The following is a 20,242-nucleotide window of genomic DNA, read 5'->3' on the forward strand; positions in this document are numbered from 1 at the left end:
TTCTCTGACATCTGCTGTTGAGCTAGAGTTAGAAAAGAAAAGAAAGTAGTTTTCCATGATGGGCCGCATAGGTTGCCTGATAAGGAGAGGGCTAGGTGCTCCAGGAGCTGACAGACATCTTTAAAGACCAACACTGGGATTTGCACTTTATTCCAGGGCAAAGAAAGCTATTGGGAGATTCTGCTTACACACAAGACCAACTGGCTGAACACCTTATCAGAATAACACTGACTGGAAATAAGTGGAAGGAACCCTTGCAGGCAGGGTGTATGTGTATGTGTGTGTGCTGACAGTCACCAGCAGGTCAGCTGTCCCACTGACCAAGCAAATGAGAGACGCCCATAACTGATGAATCCTGGGAAGGATGTCATTCATGTTCCCTGGCTTCTGAGGTCACTTGTTTCTAGCAAAGCTGCCTTTTCAAGGATCTAAGATTAGTAGAGTGTAACAGGCTTGTGGATAGAGGGAGACCAGTGTGTCTGCATGTGCAGTGTTTAGGCAATCCCTGCTCGCAGATCCAGATATGATAAGGAAAGCTTACTGCTTGCTGTTCTACCTCCTTGTAGAAAGAATAAGTGTATAAAGAGTACACAAACATTAAGATCTGTAAGAAGCCAGGTATGTGGTAAATGCCTATAATCTCACAGCATTCTAGAGGCTTAGGCTGGAAGATCAGGAGCTCAAGGCCACCTTGACCATTATAATAATGAGTTCAAGCCCAGCCTGAAATATACAAGCTCCTATCTCAAGGGGGGAGGGAGTGGCTTTAAGGAAATCTGTAAGGAATCCATCTGGAAAAATGAACAAATGACCCAGTCTCTGTCCTGAAAGCCAGTTTCTTCTCTCCACACACATATCACATGAGCTCTGCAGGTCCTAACCACATCACCCCAGATGCTGACCAATGGCTCAGCCCCTCTCCTTCCCTGTCCTCAGAGGGCTGCTCCACTCTAAAGGAGCATTTGAGAGCAGTTGGAGGTTGCAGTCAGCCTGAGTTCTCACATCATGATCCTGGCCGCTTGAGTTCTGACTTTTACACTTCACGTAGGAAGTCTTCAAGAGCAGACTTGGCTTCTGGCACACAAGAGGAGTGCTATGGTTCCTAACCTGCCCTCCCACTCCCTACACTCCCCTCCACCAGCCAATCTCAGGACCATAAACCGACAATCAATCCCTTGTCCTTAAGACTGATCCACACCTAGCAGGCCTAAAGAAGAGTATCCTTGACCCTAACTCGCGGTCTTTCTGGAGCCTCGTGCTAGACCCATTTAAACTGAAGGTAAGCAGCTAAGGAATTGTCTCAGTGGACCATCTGGACTGATCTAAGAGCCAGAGCTAAGCAGGGGGTTTCTCCCGCCCACCCTGTTTGTCCCACAATGTGCAGGATTTACATAAAGAATGTATGAGCTGGACATGCTTTGCCCTGAGGAATTAATTCCTACCCCATTGAGCAATTACGGGATTCCCTCTCTCCTGTTGTCTCTCTTGGGATGCCTCTGCTTCTATGTCCTGGGTCTTGCCTCCTTCGAACCCTGTGTTCAAATCTTCCACATCAAGCTGGGGACCTTCCTCCTCATGTCCTGTGGCTCCTGGTGTTTTCTGGGGCTCTCCAGCCTCCCCAGAGGTGCTCCCCTCTTCTTCTGAGCTAGCTCCATCACCACTGTCTTCTCCAGACTCTTCTTTAAATGGAACTTCCCCATTCTCACTTCCATCTTCTTCACCACCCTCTTCTTCAGAGGAGGCCTCAGCCAGGCCCTCCTCCGACATCCCTGACACCTGGCCCTCAGGAGAGTCGTTCTCTGTCTCCCTTGCCTGGGTGTACTCAGACTTTTTATTGGCCTCTATAGCTGAACCAGCATCCAGGCTAGATCTAGGCTCCCCCTGGTCTTCAACTTTCTCCCCAGATTCTGTATCTACCTCAGCCTTTGATTCCTCTGCACCTTCTTCTGCCTCTACTCCAGAAGATGCCGTGTCAGAGACTGCATGTAGGTCTGTGGGCTGGTGATCAGGCCCTGGGGTGGCTGTATCCTTTGACTGCAGGGAGTAGTCCTGGGGCTTGTCCTCTGCTCCCTCCCTGGCTTCTGATTCATCTTCAGCAGGTATGGCATCCTGGGTTCCATCTAGCTCTGTGGATTGGTGATCAGAGCCTGTGTTGCCCTCACCTTCTGCCTCTTTACCCTCTATGGTGGGAGAGAACTGGGTGACTACAGACTCTGCTGTCCCTGCTGCTTCATTCATAGGCCCATCTCCTAAGAGTCTCTGTAATTCCTCAGGGACCCCACTACTTCCCTCTTGCACTTCTGCCTCCATACTGGCAGCCCCCTCTGTGGGAATCCCCACCCCAGCCTCCTCCTGCCCTGGTTCCTTCCCAGAACTGAACTCTGGCCTCTCTTCTTCTGGCCCTTCAATCCCTCCTGGAGGAAGGGTGCCTGCTGCATGTGGGCCCTCCTCTTCCTCCCCAGGCCCTTCAACATCCCCAGGCGGAGCTGACTCTGCAGCTGAGGTATTGGACAGGCTAGCTTCGGTTTCGGAGCCCTGGCCGGTGGCAGTAGAAGGGGCCCCTGCAGGAGTCTGCTCCAAGCTCTCAGCCTCCCTGCCGTCTGGGTAGTGAAGGAGTAGGTTCTTGTCTCCAGGGGCCGCATCTGCATAAAGCGCCCTTTCTTTCTCCTCTAGACTCGCGTCTCCAGCAGAGAAATGATTCTCCAACAAATTGCCAACATCTTCCGTGCCACCCGAAGCAGAGACTTGCAGTTCTAAATGATTAGAACATGATTGGTCAGTTCACAGGGTCGGCACTGCCCTGCTTCTCAAGAGTCTCTATCAGTATAGCTTCCACTGCAGGAAGCTCCGCCTGTGCCTGCTATCCAGGGCTATGCCTCCCAGCTAGGGTCCTCTGGATCACCTGCCTCCCTCCAAGCCTATAGGACCTGCAGAGTAGGGAGTTAACGGATTGACCTGCTGTCCACCACTGAGGGTGTTAGTTGCTGTCGTAACCCAAGAGCTGCCAAAGCTTGACCCTGACCTTCAAGTCTTCCCCTGGGTCCTAATGACCATATATGGATAGAAACTTGTGTGAGCCCTTCCAGTCCTTCCTCAACCTTGGAGCGGGCATGGCACGTGCCACCTGGCTCCTGAGGAGATATTCCAAGATAGGACAAAGGCGAGTGCATTCCTTTCCTTGTCGGTTCCTAGAGTCATTAACCAGCATGCTTTTTATACTACTATCAGCAAAGGAGTGAAAACAGGTGTTTGTAGGCCAGATAATCTTGGGTTACAAGGCAAAGTACTTAGGGATTACTCACGGCTCTCAGCTTTATTAAGTCACACATCTAACTCTGTCCCCTTAAGGGCAGGCATTTGCTGGCCTCCCTACCTCAGATTAAGAGGAAACAGGGCCTGAGGAGGAGACATCCAAAATGGGCAGGGCCTGGGCTTCCCAGTGGCCTCAGCCAACCCCTTCAGAGGGGATCCCCTTCTAAGGTCCTGCAACTGTACCCACAGAGCAGAGGGCACAGGGAGAACAGAACAAACAGGGGCCCAGTCTATGCCAGAGACTGCCACCAAGGGTCAAGTTAGGTGTTTTTGGAAAGGGATGTGAAGCAAAGTTTGGGCCTAGCCCTTCTGATCTTCTCTCCCAAACTGGGATGTGCCTAAAGAGGAGGCCTGCGGAAGAAACTGCAACCCCATGGGAAGGGGTGGGATATAGACTCCCCACTTCAGTGTGACTAAGACTTCTCCACCTCTGTGCTGGAAAAGGACACCCTCTCTTAGACAAAGACTAGTGCTTGCATTGCCTCCTTCATTGAAGTAAACAACCTTCATCTCCAGGTATCTCACCCCTTACCAGTTCTCAGAGGCAGAGGCAGTCTCCAGCCTTCGGGAATGAGCGTTTTCTCATTAGTTCCCATGATTAGTCAACTGTACCAGCTCCTGAAGGACCGGAAGCTCCTAAAGAGGAGCCCTATATACAAATGTATAAAACTTTACCCCAAGCACACCAGTATACACAGCTATGTTTGAGCTCACTCATCTTGTCTGGAAGATTCTAGACCTAAATTGGTGATGGTCTTTGCTTTGCCACAGACACATGGCCACCATGTGACTAGAACACAGCGCTGCCAACTCCTGGTCCATGATGTATTCAGGGGACACAGGAACCTTCTGATGGCAACCCCAGCCCCTGACTGCACTTATCCACTTTCCAGGACTATATACCTGGCTCGTGGGTAGCAGAATCAACATTTTAATTGTGTGTTTCCAGTGCGTATGACCCTTGGATTCCCTACAGAAAGTTCTAGAAGTCTACATTTACATGTAGGTACCAGTAAGAATTCCTGGTCCCTTGGTCACAGCAGGGGGAGCTAAATATTACTTGCCCCAATTCCTTCTCCTGCATTTCTAACTCCCTAGTCCCTGAGAAGAATCTGGGAAGGAATTTGGTTTAACCTAAGGAAACTGACAATCCTGTGGGCAACAAGATGTATAAATATATCTGAAAAACAGTCACATAATTATTTACCATGCCAGGCAATAGGAAACATCTCAGTCTCCCTTAAGACTTAGAGTTACTTGCTTCTGAAAAACAATTACTTAATGTCTCTTTCATAGGTGAGAAGACTTATATGCTGGGCCCTACCAGTGTCACATAGCTAGTAACAGACTGAGGGCCTTTGGAAAGGACATTGCCTGACCTCTGAGCAGGGTTATCACTACTCAAATTGTGGCCCAGAAACCAGCTTCTTCCTCAGCATTGCCTCAGAGTTCTCTGGAGACAGAGATCTCAGGCACCAGCCAGGACACATGGATCCATACAGATAACTCTGGATCAGGAGGCTCTGGTCTCCACCACTTCCTCTCCATTCCTTATGGTTCTCAACACATGGAACCACCTTGTTCTTCACTCTTAGTTCCTCCCCTTCACATGTAAATTATCCAGGGTGCAGCCCCAGCAACAACAAAAAATATCTTCAGGGCTGGTAAGATGGCTCAGTGGGTAAGAGCACCCGACTGCTCTTCCGAAGGTCCAGAGTTCAAATCCCAGCAACCACATGGTGGCTCACAACCATCCGTAACAAGATCTGGCGGCCTCTTCTGGAGCGTCTGAAGACAGCTACAGTGTACTTACAAATAATAAATAAATAAAATCTTAAAAAAAAAAAATCTTCAATAATCCCAGCACACAAAGTATGCAGCTCAAAGAAAAATAATTTTGACCCAAGGCTTCTGCTCCCAGCCCCTCTATATTGAGCGGATCCCCACTAGGAGCTCCGAACTTGGGGTAGGCCTCTGAAACCTAGCATCTTTCCTTGGAACAGCAGTAGTTACTAGTTGTCTCTCTGATGAGTATAGCCCTTTCCACAGGCTCCTGTTGCTCTATGATGATGAAGATGGTAATGACGGTGACAGTGGTGGTGGTGGTGATGATGATGATGGCTAGAGTGATGATACCGAGCTAAATAGATTCTAGGACTGGCTTTTTATTATATTTCAGAGAAACTCTGACTCCAGTGAGAGTGGCATTATCCAAAAGAGCATGAGAAGCCAGATGTTGTGGCATTACCTGAGGCCTTTAGACTGCTGTGTTTCCACTTTTAGATACCTTGATATCTCCCATATTTGGTTTTTACCTTAGAGCCAACCTGCTCCTGAATGTCTGCTCAACAGTTTGAAATGAGAGACTGATGCCCCCATGGCCTTCCTTCTCAGGCTAAAACTAACTGCTCTGGCAGAAAGACTTTCAATGAAGCCAGCTGTCCTGTTGGGGCTCCCGCATCTCACACTCAGAAAGCACTGGACCCGAGTCTGTTGGGGAAGCACATCTGATGCTCAGTTCCTTGAGACCCAAGGCCAGTGTCCTTCCTTTCCTCCCTCCCTGGCTTCTTGCCAGAGCCCCTGTTGGTGCCTAAGGGAAGAGAGATGAGAGGACACAAAGGATCCCAGGTGGGCTGAGTTCTACTGGAAAGAGTGTGATTCCCTCTCAGGATGTGAAGTATCATACTGTATGAACCACTGCCAACACAGCCATCTCAGCTCTGGCCAGGCCTGAGCACTGACGTCAAGGCACATGAATAGCAGGCCTCCAGCTCATCCCCCAGAGGCCCATGAGAGGACTAAGCACCTGATGTGCTGGGCCCCAGCTCACTCACACTCAGGCACAGCCTGGCACAAGCAGTACTACCTCCTTCTGGGCACCCCCCCATCAACCCTCTTGAGGAATCTAAGCTTTTTGCTGCTTTACCAACCCTCACGCCATCAGTTGCTCCCACATACTGCTGGGCCTTCTCTTTCCCCCCCTGAGGCACCCTCACTTTACTTCCTCTACCCCTCCCTGTTCCACAGCGCCTTCTATGGACTTGGAGAACTGATGAGTTTCCAAGGGCCTTATGAATCCAATTGGAAAGGGAGGGGCTTAAGGGCTGGCCAGAGGACAAGGTCAGGCCGGGACAGAGCGCTGGTCTGTGGCCTTATGTCTAGTGCTCCCACTGAATATCTGAGGTTCACCTGCTTGGGTTCCAGGAAGTAGCTAAGGGTAAAAGGAGACGAAATAGCTTAGAGATGAGGCCTCCTTCATGTTCCTTGCCTCCCTCAGATGTTTATAGAATGGGGGGTGGGGGGAGAAGAGTAACGATCACAACCCTCCCTTTCTGGTCCGGATAGCAGTCCTTCACTGGTCCGGATAGCAGTCCTTCACTTGTCCGATCCATGGGTGCAAAGTTCTGAGATAGATCCTGTCTTGCCCTCATGGCTCTGAGAGAATTGGGGGTCCTCACAGCCCTCTCAGGTAGAAAAGGCAAGGTTTATCAATCTCTCTTGAAAGGAGGAGGCAGACACAGGAAATATAAGATATCTGTTTCATAAGCCATCCATGCAGCCTTCTTCCTGAGAATGCTGTGACCATACCTGTAAAGCTTTTCAAACACTGAAGCCAGGCTCTGGGGTTGGGCCAGTAGATAGCTGTGTTTTATAAGATAATTCTACATAACACCAAGGCCTGAGACCCTCAATGTTAAATCTTCCTTTTGACCATGAAGTCAAAATACACATATGCAAATGAGCTATCAATAGTAATAAAGATGCCAAGGGAAAAGTCTTTCCTGGTTCTACACTTTATCAGGACGTGCTGGCCTTGGAGCATACAGGAGTTCCAAGTCCCACCAGCCGTCCTTGGCTCACATGTCAGCTTCTCATGGGTTGTAAATCCAAAGTGACCAGGGAAACATTAGAACTCACGATGCTGATGCTGTCCTCTTTCTTTCTATCTCCTGTCTCACACCCTCTGCCTTCCACTGACCCGTGTTCCACATCTTGTCTCTGGACACTGCTGGGCTGGGCAGACACAGACCAGCAGTCTCTTCTCCTGTCTTCATCAATGTATTCATTTTACTTATTTGTTTATTTATTCTACATTATTCTACAGAGTGACTGTTCACCATTCCAGGTAAAGACTTTATCAAACAATGTGGCTGCCAGCTGATGCCATTTACGGTTTCAACAGAGAAGTTTCTGCCAGAGGAAGGTTGTCCACATCCTCCCAGGACCCAGAACCAGTCTTTAGCCATCCTTTGGCCTTTAACCCTTCCTCCAGACAAAAGAGACGAGGTCTAGTAGAGGAGGCAGTGGGGGTTTTCTTTGGCTTCCTGGCCAAGTCTCTAAAGTCAAGGCTAATCCCACCAGTATGGCTCATCCCAGGCAGTACTCTGGTCCCTCAATGATTTGGTGAAGGAACAGGACATAGCAGCAAAGGCAGCTATTACAGAGAATCATCTGAGTGACCAACTACTTATTCTAACTTCACTAAGCAAAACTCTAAAAAGCACCTGCCTTGAGGCCACAGGAGTCATTGGCTTCTAGAACCCAGCTCCCTGCAGGGTCTAAATTGTCCCTGTCCAAGCCAAATCTTCACTCCTACCTCCACTTAGCCAATGACAGAGCTATGTTTGGCTTAAAACTTCTGCTGCTGCTGCTGCTCATTCTACTTCCTCTTCCTCCTCCTCTTCCTCTTCCTCCTCCTCTTCCTCTTCCTCCTCTCTCCCTCTCTTCCTCCCTCCCCCCTTTTTTTTTAATTTTTACTTTGTGAGACAGGCTTTTTCTGTGTAGTTGTGGGTTCTGGAACTCATTTTGTAGACCAGACTGGTTCAAACTCAGAGATCTACCACCTCTGCCTCAGAACAAGGAATTCTTAGCCCACCTACATCTCCTCCCTTTGAAAAAGATCAAAGACTTCAACACACTTGTTTTTTACCTATAAAGTACACAGAACTGACATAATATTTTGTTTTCCACCTCATACCTAGTTCCTATGAATATCTGGTTTGAGATATATACAGAGAAATTGCTATAAATCCTCTAACCATTGGCAGATATGTAGGGCTTATGGTAGATGCCAGGGGGATTCATAATGTAAATGATGTTTGTTTATTTTTGGTTTGTGGGTGATTAGTTGGCTAGTTGGGCTTCTTATTTTTGTTTATTTGTCTTTGAAATAAGCTCTCAGATAGTGTGGTGTGGCTTCAAACTCATTATGTGGCCAGGGGTGGTCTTAAGCTCCTAATCCTAAGCCCCCATCTCCCAAGTGCTAAGATCACAGGCATACATCACCTGGCCCAGACAATTGGTTTTTGAGGTTTTGTGTGGTTTTTTTGTTTTTGTTTGTTTGCTTTTTTGTTTGGAGTCTTTTGCAGCAGGGTTTCTTTATCACCCTGGATGTCCTGGAACTCACAGAGATCTTCCTGTACCTCCTAGGTACTGGGATCAAAGGCATTTGTCAGCACTGTCCAGCTAATTGATTTTTTAAGCCAAGGTCGTGCTATCTAGTTCTGAGTGGCTTGGTACTCTATAACCCAGCCTGGCCTCAAGTCACAGCAGTCTGGTGCTTCAGCCTAAGTGATGGTATTAAGAGGATGTGTTACCACACCTGACTTGCCCACTCATTTTGAAAGATGAGTATCTCTAGGGGAAGCACAACATCATCAGGTCCTTAGCTGGGAATGTAGCTCAGATGGTAGAGTGCTGGCCCAGCACACACAAAGTCCTAGGTTCAATCCCCAGGACTGCATAAACCAAATGTGGTGGCACATGCCTATCATTCAGGTACTTGGGAAGTGGAAACAAGAAGATCTAAAGTTCAAGGTCTTGGAGTTTGAGGCCAGCCTGGTCTACATAAAGACCCTGTAATAAATAAACAAAAAAAGATTAAGTCCTGCTGCCTAGAGTGAACTGATAGAAGAGATGCTCTATTGAAAGCTGCTTTTCCTGAGATCAGCATAAATATCCTCACGAGAGTCGGTGGGTAATAATGTCCTCACTTTGGAAGTACTAAGCCAGTAGTCCAGGACAAGGGAGGAAGAATGGATGCAGGGTGGAGTCTGAACAAGCCTGGGGCTGGAGTCTGGTTCCCCTGTCTCCCCACCTTCCAGCCTGAAGAAATTGCACCTCCCTGGGGTCAACATGGAAAGATCCTGATAGAATTGAGGATTTAATTCTTGAGTGCTAGGAGGAAAGACCAAGTGGGAGCCAAGGGAGTGCATTCCCTCCAGAGGCCTTGGGTTAGAGTCACTGGGGCTTCACGGTGAAGGAGGCAGTGAGACCAGACCCGTCTCTTTCCCAGTCTAAGGAGGCTAAAGGAACTCTGGTAGGTTCTCCAGCTTGGAACGTAGATCTAATACCTTCCTGATCTGGGCCTGAATCCTAGTGATGCCTTGCCACATTTCACAGGCTGGAAGTGAAAAGACGAATCTCTCATGGCAGTTGGGAATCTAGAGTCCTGTACTAGAGGAGGTTCTTGTCACCAGGGAGCTCTAATCTGTTACATATCTTGTTTTTGGCCAAACAGAGCCACAGATGGCCATATATTCCTTAATTCCTAAGGGGATCACTCTAGGGGAGAAAGGTCAAAGCCAAGGGCAGGGCTACAGTGAGTGCATGTTCTATACTTTCTGATCTAGTTCGACCCTCCCCAGTCAATCCTGAAGGCCGCAAAGCTGGATTTGAGGGGCTAAACAGGCTAAAACAACAGGTTATAGCTCAACCTGCTATTAGGGTCCTCTCAGTACATCCTGGACATCAGCCAAATCCCTGCACCAAAGCCTGAATACAATCCTGCAGTTGTTCCAAAGGTCACCAAAACAAGTACCACAAATTTAGCAGCTTCAGAAGGTAGAAATTCAGGCGGCAGTGACATCTCAGGGCCTTGTGCTTGCCTAGAATGCATGAAGTTCTAGACTTAATCCACAGCGCTACATAAAATCAGGGGTAGTGGCACATGTCTGTAATCCCAACGCTCAAGGCAGAGGCAGGAGGGTCAAATGTTCAAGGTCATCTTTAGCTGTATAGTGAGTTCCAGATCTGTAAGGGCAACATCAGACACTAACTCCAAGACAGAGAGAGAGAGGAAGAGAACTCCAGAGATGGCTGTGTGGTTAAGAGTGCTTGCTACTATTCCAGAGATAGCCTGAGTTGAGTTCCCAGCACCAGTACTGAGCAGCTTACAACTGCCTGCTACAGTTCTAGGGGATCTTACATCCCTTTCTCTCTCTTTAGATACCCACCTAGATGTGGAATACAATAACACACAGACACACATGAATAAAAATACACCTTTAAAAAAAAAAGAAAGCAAAGGAATAAAAATTCATTCTCTAACAGTTCCAAAAGTCAGAGTCTGAATCAAGGCACCAGATGGGCCCTGCTTCCTCTGAGCTCTATAGGAGAGAGCCTGTCTCACCTCCCCAGCTCCTTGCTCTGCAGGCAATCCCTGGCTTACAGCTGCCTCTTTCACCTTCTGTCTCCATCTTCACATAACCTCTCCTTCTCCTCCCAGAGGGAAGCCACCATATTGAACATAGAGCCTACCCTTCTCCAGTAGGAATGCAACTAGCAACAGCCACAGTGACCCCACTTTCAAAAAGACCAGTTACTTGTGTTAGGGCTTAAACATCCATCTCAAAACAGATGTTGTAACGACCTTTGTGCCTGGAACTCCTGTCTACTTTTCTATAGGTTCCAGCCTTACCTTTTCCTCTTGCTAGCCATATCTCCTACCACACCCCTCACAATGTCTTCAGGCCACATGGATGTCTGTCTCTGGCCTCAACTACTCATGTCTAGACTGCAATGAGGGACATGACAAGACATAAACCCTGCTCCCTATGGTAGTGTATTAGTTAGGGTTTTACTGCTGTGAACAGACACCATGACCAAGGCAAGTCTTATGTCTTATAAAAAACAACATTTAATTGGGGCTGGCTTACAGGTTCAGAGGTTCAGTCCATTATCTTCAAGGTGGGAGAATGGCAGTATCCAGGCAGGCATGGCGCAGGAGGAGCTGAGAGTTCTATGTCTTCATCCAAAGGCTGCTAGTGGAAGACTGACTTCCAGGCAACTAGGGTGAGGATCTTATACCCACACCCACAGTGACACACCCATTCCAACCAGGTCACACCTATTCCAACAAGGCCACACCTTCAGATGGTGCCACTCCCTGGTCCAAGGATATACAAACCATCACATTCCACTCCCTGGTCCCCATAGACTTGTTCAAAAACATGAGTCTATGGGGGCCATACTTAAACATAGCATAATGCAAAATGCATTTAGTCCAACTTTCAAAGTCCTCATAGTCTATAGCAGTCACAACAATGTTAAAAGTACAAAGTTCAAGGTCTCTTCTGAGATTCATCCAACTTAATTAACTGTAATCTCCAAAGCAAGGCAGGAAACCAGCTGGGCAAACTCCAAACTCTGCATCTCCATGGCTGATGTCAAAGCAGTCTTCAGATCTCCACTCCTTTTTCATCTTTGTTGACTGCAACAAACTGCTTTCTCCTGGGCTGGTTCCACTCCCTGTTAGCAGCTTTCCTCAGCATGTGTCCCATGGCTCTGGCATCTTTAACATCTTTGAGTCTCCAAGGCAATTTCAATGTTACAGCTTCTTCTTTCAATGTCTGGGATTCCACTTGATCTTTTGGACTCCTCCTAAGGTCTGGCATTACTTCTCCATCTCTGTCCTCTGTAGCACTCTATGCTCAGGTTGATCCACTCCATTACGGCTGCTGTTCTTGGTGATCATCCCATGGTACTGACATCTCCAATACACTGGGGTGTTCCACTCCAACTAGGCTTCACCAATAGCCTCTCATAGGCTCTCTTCAGGGTGCCAAGCCTCAAATCCTTTGCATGACCCCTTCAATCCTGGGCCATCAACTACAGCTGAGGCTTCACCTTCTCCAATGGGCTTCCCTGGCCTCTCACAGTGCTAAGCCTCAGCTTCTCTCCATGATCCTTTCATTCCTTCACAAGCAGTACCACCTGAGTGACTCTTACACATTACCAAGTCCAGCCGCAGCATGAGGCACAACCTTGGTTATCTCTGGAACACAGCTTTTTGTGCTCCCAGAAAACAACTTCCAGAAGATTTCACCTCAACGATGCTGGTCTCTTCTTAATCACCGCTAATTCCTTAGCTCCAGCTAACCAGCATCAATTTTCCCAGTAGTTCCTTCCATTCTTAACTCTAGAGCCAGAGGCACATGGCTGAAGCTGCCGAGTTCTGCTGCTTACAGGAACTAGAACATGATTCCCTTGTATTTTTACATTATCACTAGCTTTATGTTTTCTAAATCCTTCACTGCCTAAGCTTGGCTATCCTGGTTCTTGCTCTGTAGATTGAGCTTGAATGTAGAGATCAGCATGCTTGTCTCATGGGATTAAAGGTGTGTACCACCATGCCTGGATCTAATTTAGCTGGGTAGGATCTTGCCCCAAGGTCCCACTCCCTTAATCTTTATCTCCTAGAACACAAGATTTTGCTCCATTCACTTCCTGGTACTCCTTTAATACTCATATATTTTATATTTTTCCTTTCTAAGCTTGCTATGCTTGTTCAAACTTTTCTTCATAAGACTTAACCAGAGAACAAAGTCTTTGCTGGGCTTTTTTGAAACTTCTTTTGTCAATGCAATTAATCCAAGTCTCTTCACCTTAGCCTCAGGCAAACTTTTCAGACAAGGGCAAAAAGTAGCCACATTCTTCACCAAAATACCACAAAACCAGTCCTTATGCCACATTCTGAAATTCTTCTGCTTTGAAATCTCTTGGGCCAGGTCAACACAGTTCAAATCACTCCCAGCAACAAAATCTTCCATATTCCTACTAGGATGACCCATTAAGCCCCATTTAAAGCATTCCACTGCTTTCCAAATCCAAAGTCCCAAAATCCACATTCTTTCAAATAAAAGCATGGTCAGGCCTATCACAGCAATACCCCACTCCTGGTACCAATTTCTGTATTAGTTAGGGTTTTACTGCTGTGAACAGACACCATGACCAAGGCAAGTCTTATAAAAAACAACATTTAATTGGGGCTGGCTTACAGGTTCAGAGGTTCAGTCCATTATCTTCAAGGTGGGAGAATGGCAGTATCCAGGCAGGCATGGCGCAGGAGGAGCTGAGAGTTCTATGTCTTCATCCAAAGGCTGCTAGTGGAAGACTGACTTCCAGGCAACTAGGGTGAGGATCTTATACCCACACCCACAGTGACACACCCATTCCAACCAGGTCACACCTATTCCAACAAGGCCACACCTTCAGATGGTGCCACTCCCTGGTCCAAGGATATACAAACCATCACAGGTAGTGACCCATCTTCCAGGTTGATGTCCCCAGGAAAGTGTCCACATCCAGTATTTCTTTAGATTTTTGTCATCCATGCCTAAAGAGCTATTATTCAGATCACCTGCACTTCTAACCAGGCCCCTGTCTCACTGCCACTCCTTGTCCCAAGGCCAATTCCTGATCATACTTCAGAGTTCGGCTTTGAGGTTCATCTCTTAGGATTTTCCTCCCTGATCCTCAAACTTACTTAGGTGTATCTGTTCTGTGTTCCTGAAGTACCTGTCACCTATATCCTTAGGGAGATGACAGACGTTTAGGGGAGACTTAGCAGCTTTCCCCACACTATGAGAACACATGACAATAAGCCTTCTTCCCAGCCAGTGTTTCTCATGGGCCATCTAAAAAAGGATCACAGGAGGCAGAGGCAGGCGGATTTCTGAGTTCGAGGCCAGCCTGGTTTACAAAGGTGACAGTCAGGGCTATACAGAGAAACCCTGTCTCGAAAAACCAAAAACAAACAAACAAAAAGACCACACCCAGCCACCCCTTCCCATGCCCTGAGTGCCACATAGCCAGAGTGATGAGTGACGTCCATTCTCAGTACATCAACCCCCTGTCTTCCTATCTTATGCAAAGGAAAAGCCCAAGCCTTACAATGTGACCTAGAGGCCCATACCTGTCCTGCTTCCTGTGACCTCATCTCATCTCTGATGCCACCTTATCCACTCTGTTCAGATACTTGGGAACTCTTGTTCTTCTTGGACCACCCCTGTGTCCTCCTGGCTCACTATGCTCCACGTGCCCACTTCAGAGTATGCCCTTCCCAGACAATTTTGTTCTGATATTGCATCTCTGTAAGGCTTACTACAGCCACCTCGATGAAAACTGTCTCCCACTTAGCCTCTGTTTTTTTCACCCTAGTTTTATTTTATTTCACTATTTTCTAATATGTTGGGAGTTGGTCTGGTACTGTTTTGTACTGCTAAAAACTGGCCCCGAAGATTTGGTTACAGTCCTGACGAGTACATTCTCACATACATCAAAATAAGTTGTGTAAATTTTGTTTGCCAGTCTTCTCTGACAGCTGATTACTGTAGAGAATAGAGGTAGGCAGGGATTTGGTTACCCTGCTGGGGGTCACAGTTAGGGAGCAGGAGGAGAGAGAGGAGGAGAAAGAAGATGGAGAGAGCAGGAGGTTGGACCAGGAGCACATGGCAAAGGGAGAGAAATACATTGTGAGGACAGACTAGAGCAGAAATAACCCCAGGCGAAACTCAAACAGCAAGGAACTTGGGGAGCACAGCTGCGAAATAGCCATTCTGAGGTTGAAAAATAGTTTAGGGGTAATTGCCCAGCAACTGTACAACTAAATAAATTGATAAAACCGTGACTCAATTATTGACGGATGGCCAGGAATCAACAAAGTTATTAAGTATATTACAACAGCACTAATACACTGCATAATTTACATCGTTTCTTGCTGCTTGGGATTTGTTTCCTTGGTACCTAGAACAGCTATTTGTGTGGCTGGTTACAAAATGAATGGATAGAAACAGATAGTTGGATGGAAAATAGGAGAGATGGTGACAAAATGAAAGAGGTCTTTTGATCTCAGTATCAAATAGTTCCAGAAGACAAAAGAAGTGCCACTGAGCTGTGTCCTAACGCCAGTACTTAACCTCCACAGGCCTAGTTCTCATGTGACTAAAGGGCCCTAGGAGAATTGCATTCCTAACTTACCATGTAATAACCATTGAGCTGAATTGCTGAACAAAATCTTTTCCCCTTAAATACATTAAAATTTGATTAGAGGGGGAGATGAGTAGACAGGAGGCCAGAGCTAACCACCCAGCATCAGTTTCCATGCCTGAGAAGGGACTGGGGACAAACACAGGCTCTGAGTAGTTGCTCATGAGATGTGAGGTTATTTGGGGTCAGATGTTGCGGGGAGACAAGCCAAGTGTGTGAGGAGCCATGATGTGGTTAAAAGGGTAGGAGAGAGCTAGCTAAAGTGCAAGCCAGGCTTCAGAGTGTGATGCCAAGACTGTAAGGGTAAGAGCTGGGGCTTGGGACTGGTGAACTCACATCTGGCTTAGTGTGGGAGCATGTTTGGTAGGCTGACTAGGCCTTTGTGATCACTGATGAGTGTTTGTTGTTGTTGTTGTTGTTGTTCTTAAAAAAAAAAAAGACTTATTGCTGGGCATGGTGGAGCATGCCTTTAATCCCAGCACTTGGGAAATAGAGGCAGGCAAATCTTTATGAGTTCAAGGTCAGCTTGGTTTACAAAGAGAGTACCAGGACAACCAGTGCTATACAGAGAAACCCTATATTGAAAGACCAAATTTAAAAAAAAAAAAAAAGATTTATTTTTATTTATGTATATGTGTTCATGTGTGCATGTGCTATGTGTATGTGGGCACATGATTAAGCCAAAAAAGGGCATTGGATAACCTGGAGCTGGAATTACAGTCTGTTACAAACCATGTGAGTACTAGTACCCAAATTAAGGTCCTTGGAAAGAGCAGCAAGTGCTCTTAACTACTGAGCAATCTCTTCAGTACTCACTGAGGAATATTTATGAAAAGATCTGAAGGCCTAGACTGGACAAAGATTGAAAGTAATCCCCTTACCCCAGTTCCTCTAGAACCAGGATGTACCACAGTGCCTAGCTTCTCCAACTGCCCAGATACCCTAGACTTGGGCATTCCTGATACCTACTGTGAGGAGACCCAACTATTCTAATCTTCTATAGGGAACCTCTGCTACTTGGCAGGAGGCCTGTGAGCATGGCAACCTCACAGGGTGGCCAGCCATTCAGAAGTTTATTCTGAGCAGCTTCTGCAAAGGATCATAAGGATGTCCACATCCCATCTAGCCCTTGCTTGGCTCCTACAACACACAAGGGCTGAGATCAAGGGGACTGATACAGGGTCTCACACAGAGAGCAAGCTGTGCGTACATTTCCAACCTCTGGGTCCTTGCTCTCTATCACCAGCCATCCAGAAGCTAGTTCTCCTTCCCTAGGATCTTCCACCTTAGCTTGCTCCATGGCTGAGGCATAACCAGGCAGGAACCGTCCCCACAGCACCCTTGTAAGCTGGGCAGCTGCTCCAACCACAGCTATCTATACATTCATTTAACATCTTCCCTCCGGTGTATCTGCAGAGTTGCAAATTGGCCATCGGGTCATTGTAGGAGCCACCTACAGCAGGACCAAGACAAGAGGGGCCCCTCTTCCCAGCAGAAGACTATTGCTCAAGAGACATGAGAGATAAACACTTGGAGGTCACAGCTACCAGATACCTTGAGGTTCACAGTTAAGAAATTATAGTGGGTTGAAGGGTGTCCTTTCAACATCTGTGTCCACCATGACCTGAGAATGTGACCTTATTTGGAAATATAATTTTTAAAGATGTAATTAGTTAAGATGAGATCATGTAAATTAGGGTGAGTCCTAAACCCAATGTTTTTAATATCCTTATATAGTAAGGGAAAAAATATAGAAGCCCAGACTGGAGAGAAGACCATAGGAAGGCAGGGGTGAGATCTGAGTAGTGAGGCTGGAACCAGGAAAACCAGGGATTACTGGCAATTACAAAAAGTTGGGAAAAGCACAAAGCTTCCTCCACAAAAACCTTCAAAAGTATAGCCTTACCAGTGCCTTGATTTTAGACTTCTACACTCTATAACTGAGCAAGAATACTTTCATGGGATTTGTTTTGTTTTGTATTGTTTTGTTTTGTTTGAGATGAGGTCTAACTATGTGGACTAGGCTGGCCTTGAATACACACACACACACACACACACACACACACAGACACAGACACACATACACACACCTGCTTCTGTCTCCCAAGTGCTAGGTTTAAAGGCATGCACCACTACCCAGCCATTTTTTAATGTTTTAAGCCATCAAATTTGTGGTAACTTGTTATGGCAATGACAGGAAAATTATATAGGAACCAACACCTAAGCCTGGCCTTTGGAATCTGCCAAACATTCTCCCACACTCGGCCAGATGTGATTTCATTAGTCCCAAGTCCCAGTCCCTACCCTACCATCCTGGCATCACATGCTTGGAAGCCAAGTTTGAGCACCCCCTCCCAGCCACAGAGCCTGTCTGACAAATGTTCCCCTTTCACTGTTCTCTCTCTCTGGCTACTTATTTTTAGCCCCTGATTCCATCTACCTTATATGGTTCCCTGTTCATCTCATGAGTACAGGCTAACCCCTCTCCTGGTTTGTAAGCTCTTTGAGGACAGAGAATCCCAAAGATATTAACAGCCCTAGTGGGAGTGAAATGCTGATAGAGTCCCTCAGTTGTTCTTGTCCCATGATATTTGAGGAAACTGGCAGCATATATCAAGTGACAGCACATATGCTCAACAGAGAAAACGTGCTGCCACTGTCACAGCCCTGTTAACATTAAAAGAACTTATTTTTCTTTCTTTTTTTTTTTTTTGGTTTTTCGAGACAGGGTTTCTCTGTATAGCCCTGGCTGTCCTGGAACTCACTTTGTAGACCAGGCTGGCCTCGAACTCAGAAATCCGCCTGCCTCTGCCTCCCGAGTGCTGGGATTAAAGGCGTGCGCCACCACGCCCGGCTTGAACTTATTTTTCAAAAGGTTCTTGCTATGTAGCTTTGGCTGTCCTGGAATTAACTGTGTAGAGCATGCTGGCCTCGAACCCATGGACATCATCCTGCCTCATGGGTGCTGGAACTAAAGGCATGCACCACCGTGCCTAGCTCAAGGAATATTTGGTTATAAGATCTGATGGACATTTTTTGGAGACAGGGTCTTGTATATCCTAATCTGGCCTCCAACTCACTAAATATCCCAGGATATTGGGATGACCTTGAACTTCTTATCCTCCCAAGTGGCAGGATTATAGGCACCATGACCACTTACGTGGTGCTCGGGAGGAAGCCCAGCCTGCACATTACATTAGACAACACTTTACTAGCTGAGCTATCCCCACCCTAGCTCCCTTATTCTTTTTTTTTTTTTTTTTTTTTTTTTTTTTTTTTTTTTCGAGACAGGGTTTCTCTGTGTAGCCCTGGCTGTCCTGGAACTCACTTTGTAGACCAGGCTGGCCTTGAACTCAGAAATCTGCCTGCCTCTGCCTCCCAAGTGCTGGGATTAAAGGTGTGCACCACCACTGCCCGGCCCTTATTCTTACTTTAATTACATAGCCTCCATGTTCTCAATAGGTCAAGTATTATTATCCCTAGTTAATAGGTAAAGAAATGGGTACAGAATGATCGAGGTGGTGCACGTCTATAATCCCAGCATTTAGGGGGTTAAGGAAGGAGGGCTATAAGTTCAAGGCCAGCTACAGCTACATAGAGATACTGTTAACAGAAAGGAAACAGAAAGAGGAGCCAAGGGTCTGACTTTGTCAGTCAAACTTTTACCTATTGCCATCTAGGGAAAATTCTATTGGAGACAACTGGGCAGTGAGGTTCTAACCCAATGGCCACTTGGAAGAGGACCAGGGGCTGCAGCTTGGCAGTGGTCCGCTGGAGGAGGGAAGGAAGGAGGGGACTCCCAAGGCCCAGGGCTCTCCCCTGGCTGGGTTCTGGGCTGAGCTCCCAGCACAGCCCACTTCCTGTAAGCACCAAACTACGGGCCAGGCTTTGTGTGCACCTGTTTGAACTCAGAGTGCTGCCCCTGCTCTAGAAGGATCCAAAAATATCTGAGAGGGAGAAGTCCAGTCAAAAGGAAAGCAGGCTAGAGACAGTCTCTTAGCTTGGCCTTCAAGGCTCTTCCCAGCTGGCTCCCATCCATCAGGGTGGCCTTGTCTCCCCCTGAACATGAGCTGCCCCTTCTAACCAGTATGGCTCGCATCCTGTTCCTGCCAGGGCAAAACTTTGAGCTTCCCCATGCCTGTAGATCACCCTGCTTACACAAATCATCTGCTCATTCATTAGACGTTATTAAGTGCCTTCAGTGAGCCCCATTCCATGCTAAGTATTACTAATACAGTACAGTTGTCCCCTGGTCTTACAGGGGGTATGTTTCAAGTCCCATGTGGAAGGAGGCCTGAAACCACATAGTGCTGGATTCTATATAGGGTGTGGGTTTTTTCCTGTTCATATATACCTATGATAACCTCTTATGTTTTTATTTCTTTACATATTTGTTGGTGAGAAGGATGTGCACATGCCATGGCACATGTGTGGAGGTCAGAAGGCAATTTGCCAGAGTGAGTTCTCTCCTTCAACCACTGAGTTCTGAGGACGAAACTCAGGTTATCAAGCTTAGCAGCCAATGACTTTCCCTGCTGAACCATCTCTCTGACTCCACACAATTTTAATTTAAGCAGCCTTGGACGTGTAGCTCACTTGATAAAGTGCGTGCTTGCATGAGCAGAGCCCTGGGTTTCATCCTCAGTGTTGCATTAAACCAAGTATGGGACCTCTCACTCATAATCCCAGCACTTGGGAGGTGGAGGCAGGAAGATCGTCCTAGACTACAGAGTTTTCCCAGGCTGAGCTACCTGAGACCCTGCCTCAAGAAGACGGAGGTAGGATGGCAACCAGATGGCACAGTAGGAAAGAATGTGACCAAGCCTGGATAACCTGAGTTTGACTCCCAGAACTCTACATGGTAGAAGGGACCTGACTCCCA

The 20,242-nt window shown here is 47.0% G+C and overlaps 1 protein-coding gene across 5 annotated transcripts in view; it reads right to left on the reverse strand.

The window, feature by feature from the left end:
* Nucleotides 1-20,242, reverse strand: part of Srl (sarcalumenin) — a 43,814-nt gene that overhangs the window by 14,796 nt on the left and 8,776 nt on the right. For 3 of the 5 annotated variants that reach the window (XM_029470735.2, XM_021185120.3, XM_029470734.2), the window contains exon 2: nucleotides 1,443-2,753. The exons of the other annotated variants lie outside the window; for them this stretch is intronic. In XM_029470735.2, the coding sequence (XP_029326595.1) occupies nucleotides 1,443-2,753 (1,311 nt within the window). The remainder of the gene's footprint in view (nucleotides 1-1,442; nucleotides 2,754-20,242) is intronic. 5 annotated transcript variants of the gene reach the window in all.

This window comes from Mus caroli, unplaced genomic scaffold (assembly GCF_978045245.1).
Source record: "Mus caroli unplaced genomic scaffold, Mus_caroli_1 scaffold_17, whole genome shotgun sequence".
NCBI classification, from domain to species: domain Eukaryota; kingdom Metazoa; phylum Chordata; class Mammalia; order Rodentia; family Muridae; genus Mus; species Mus caroli.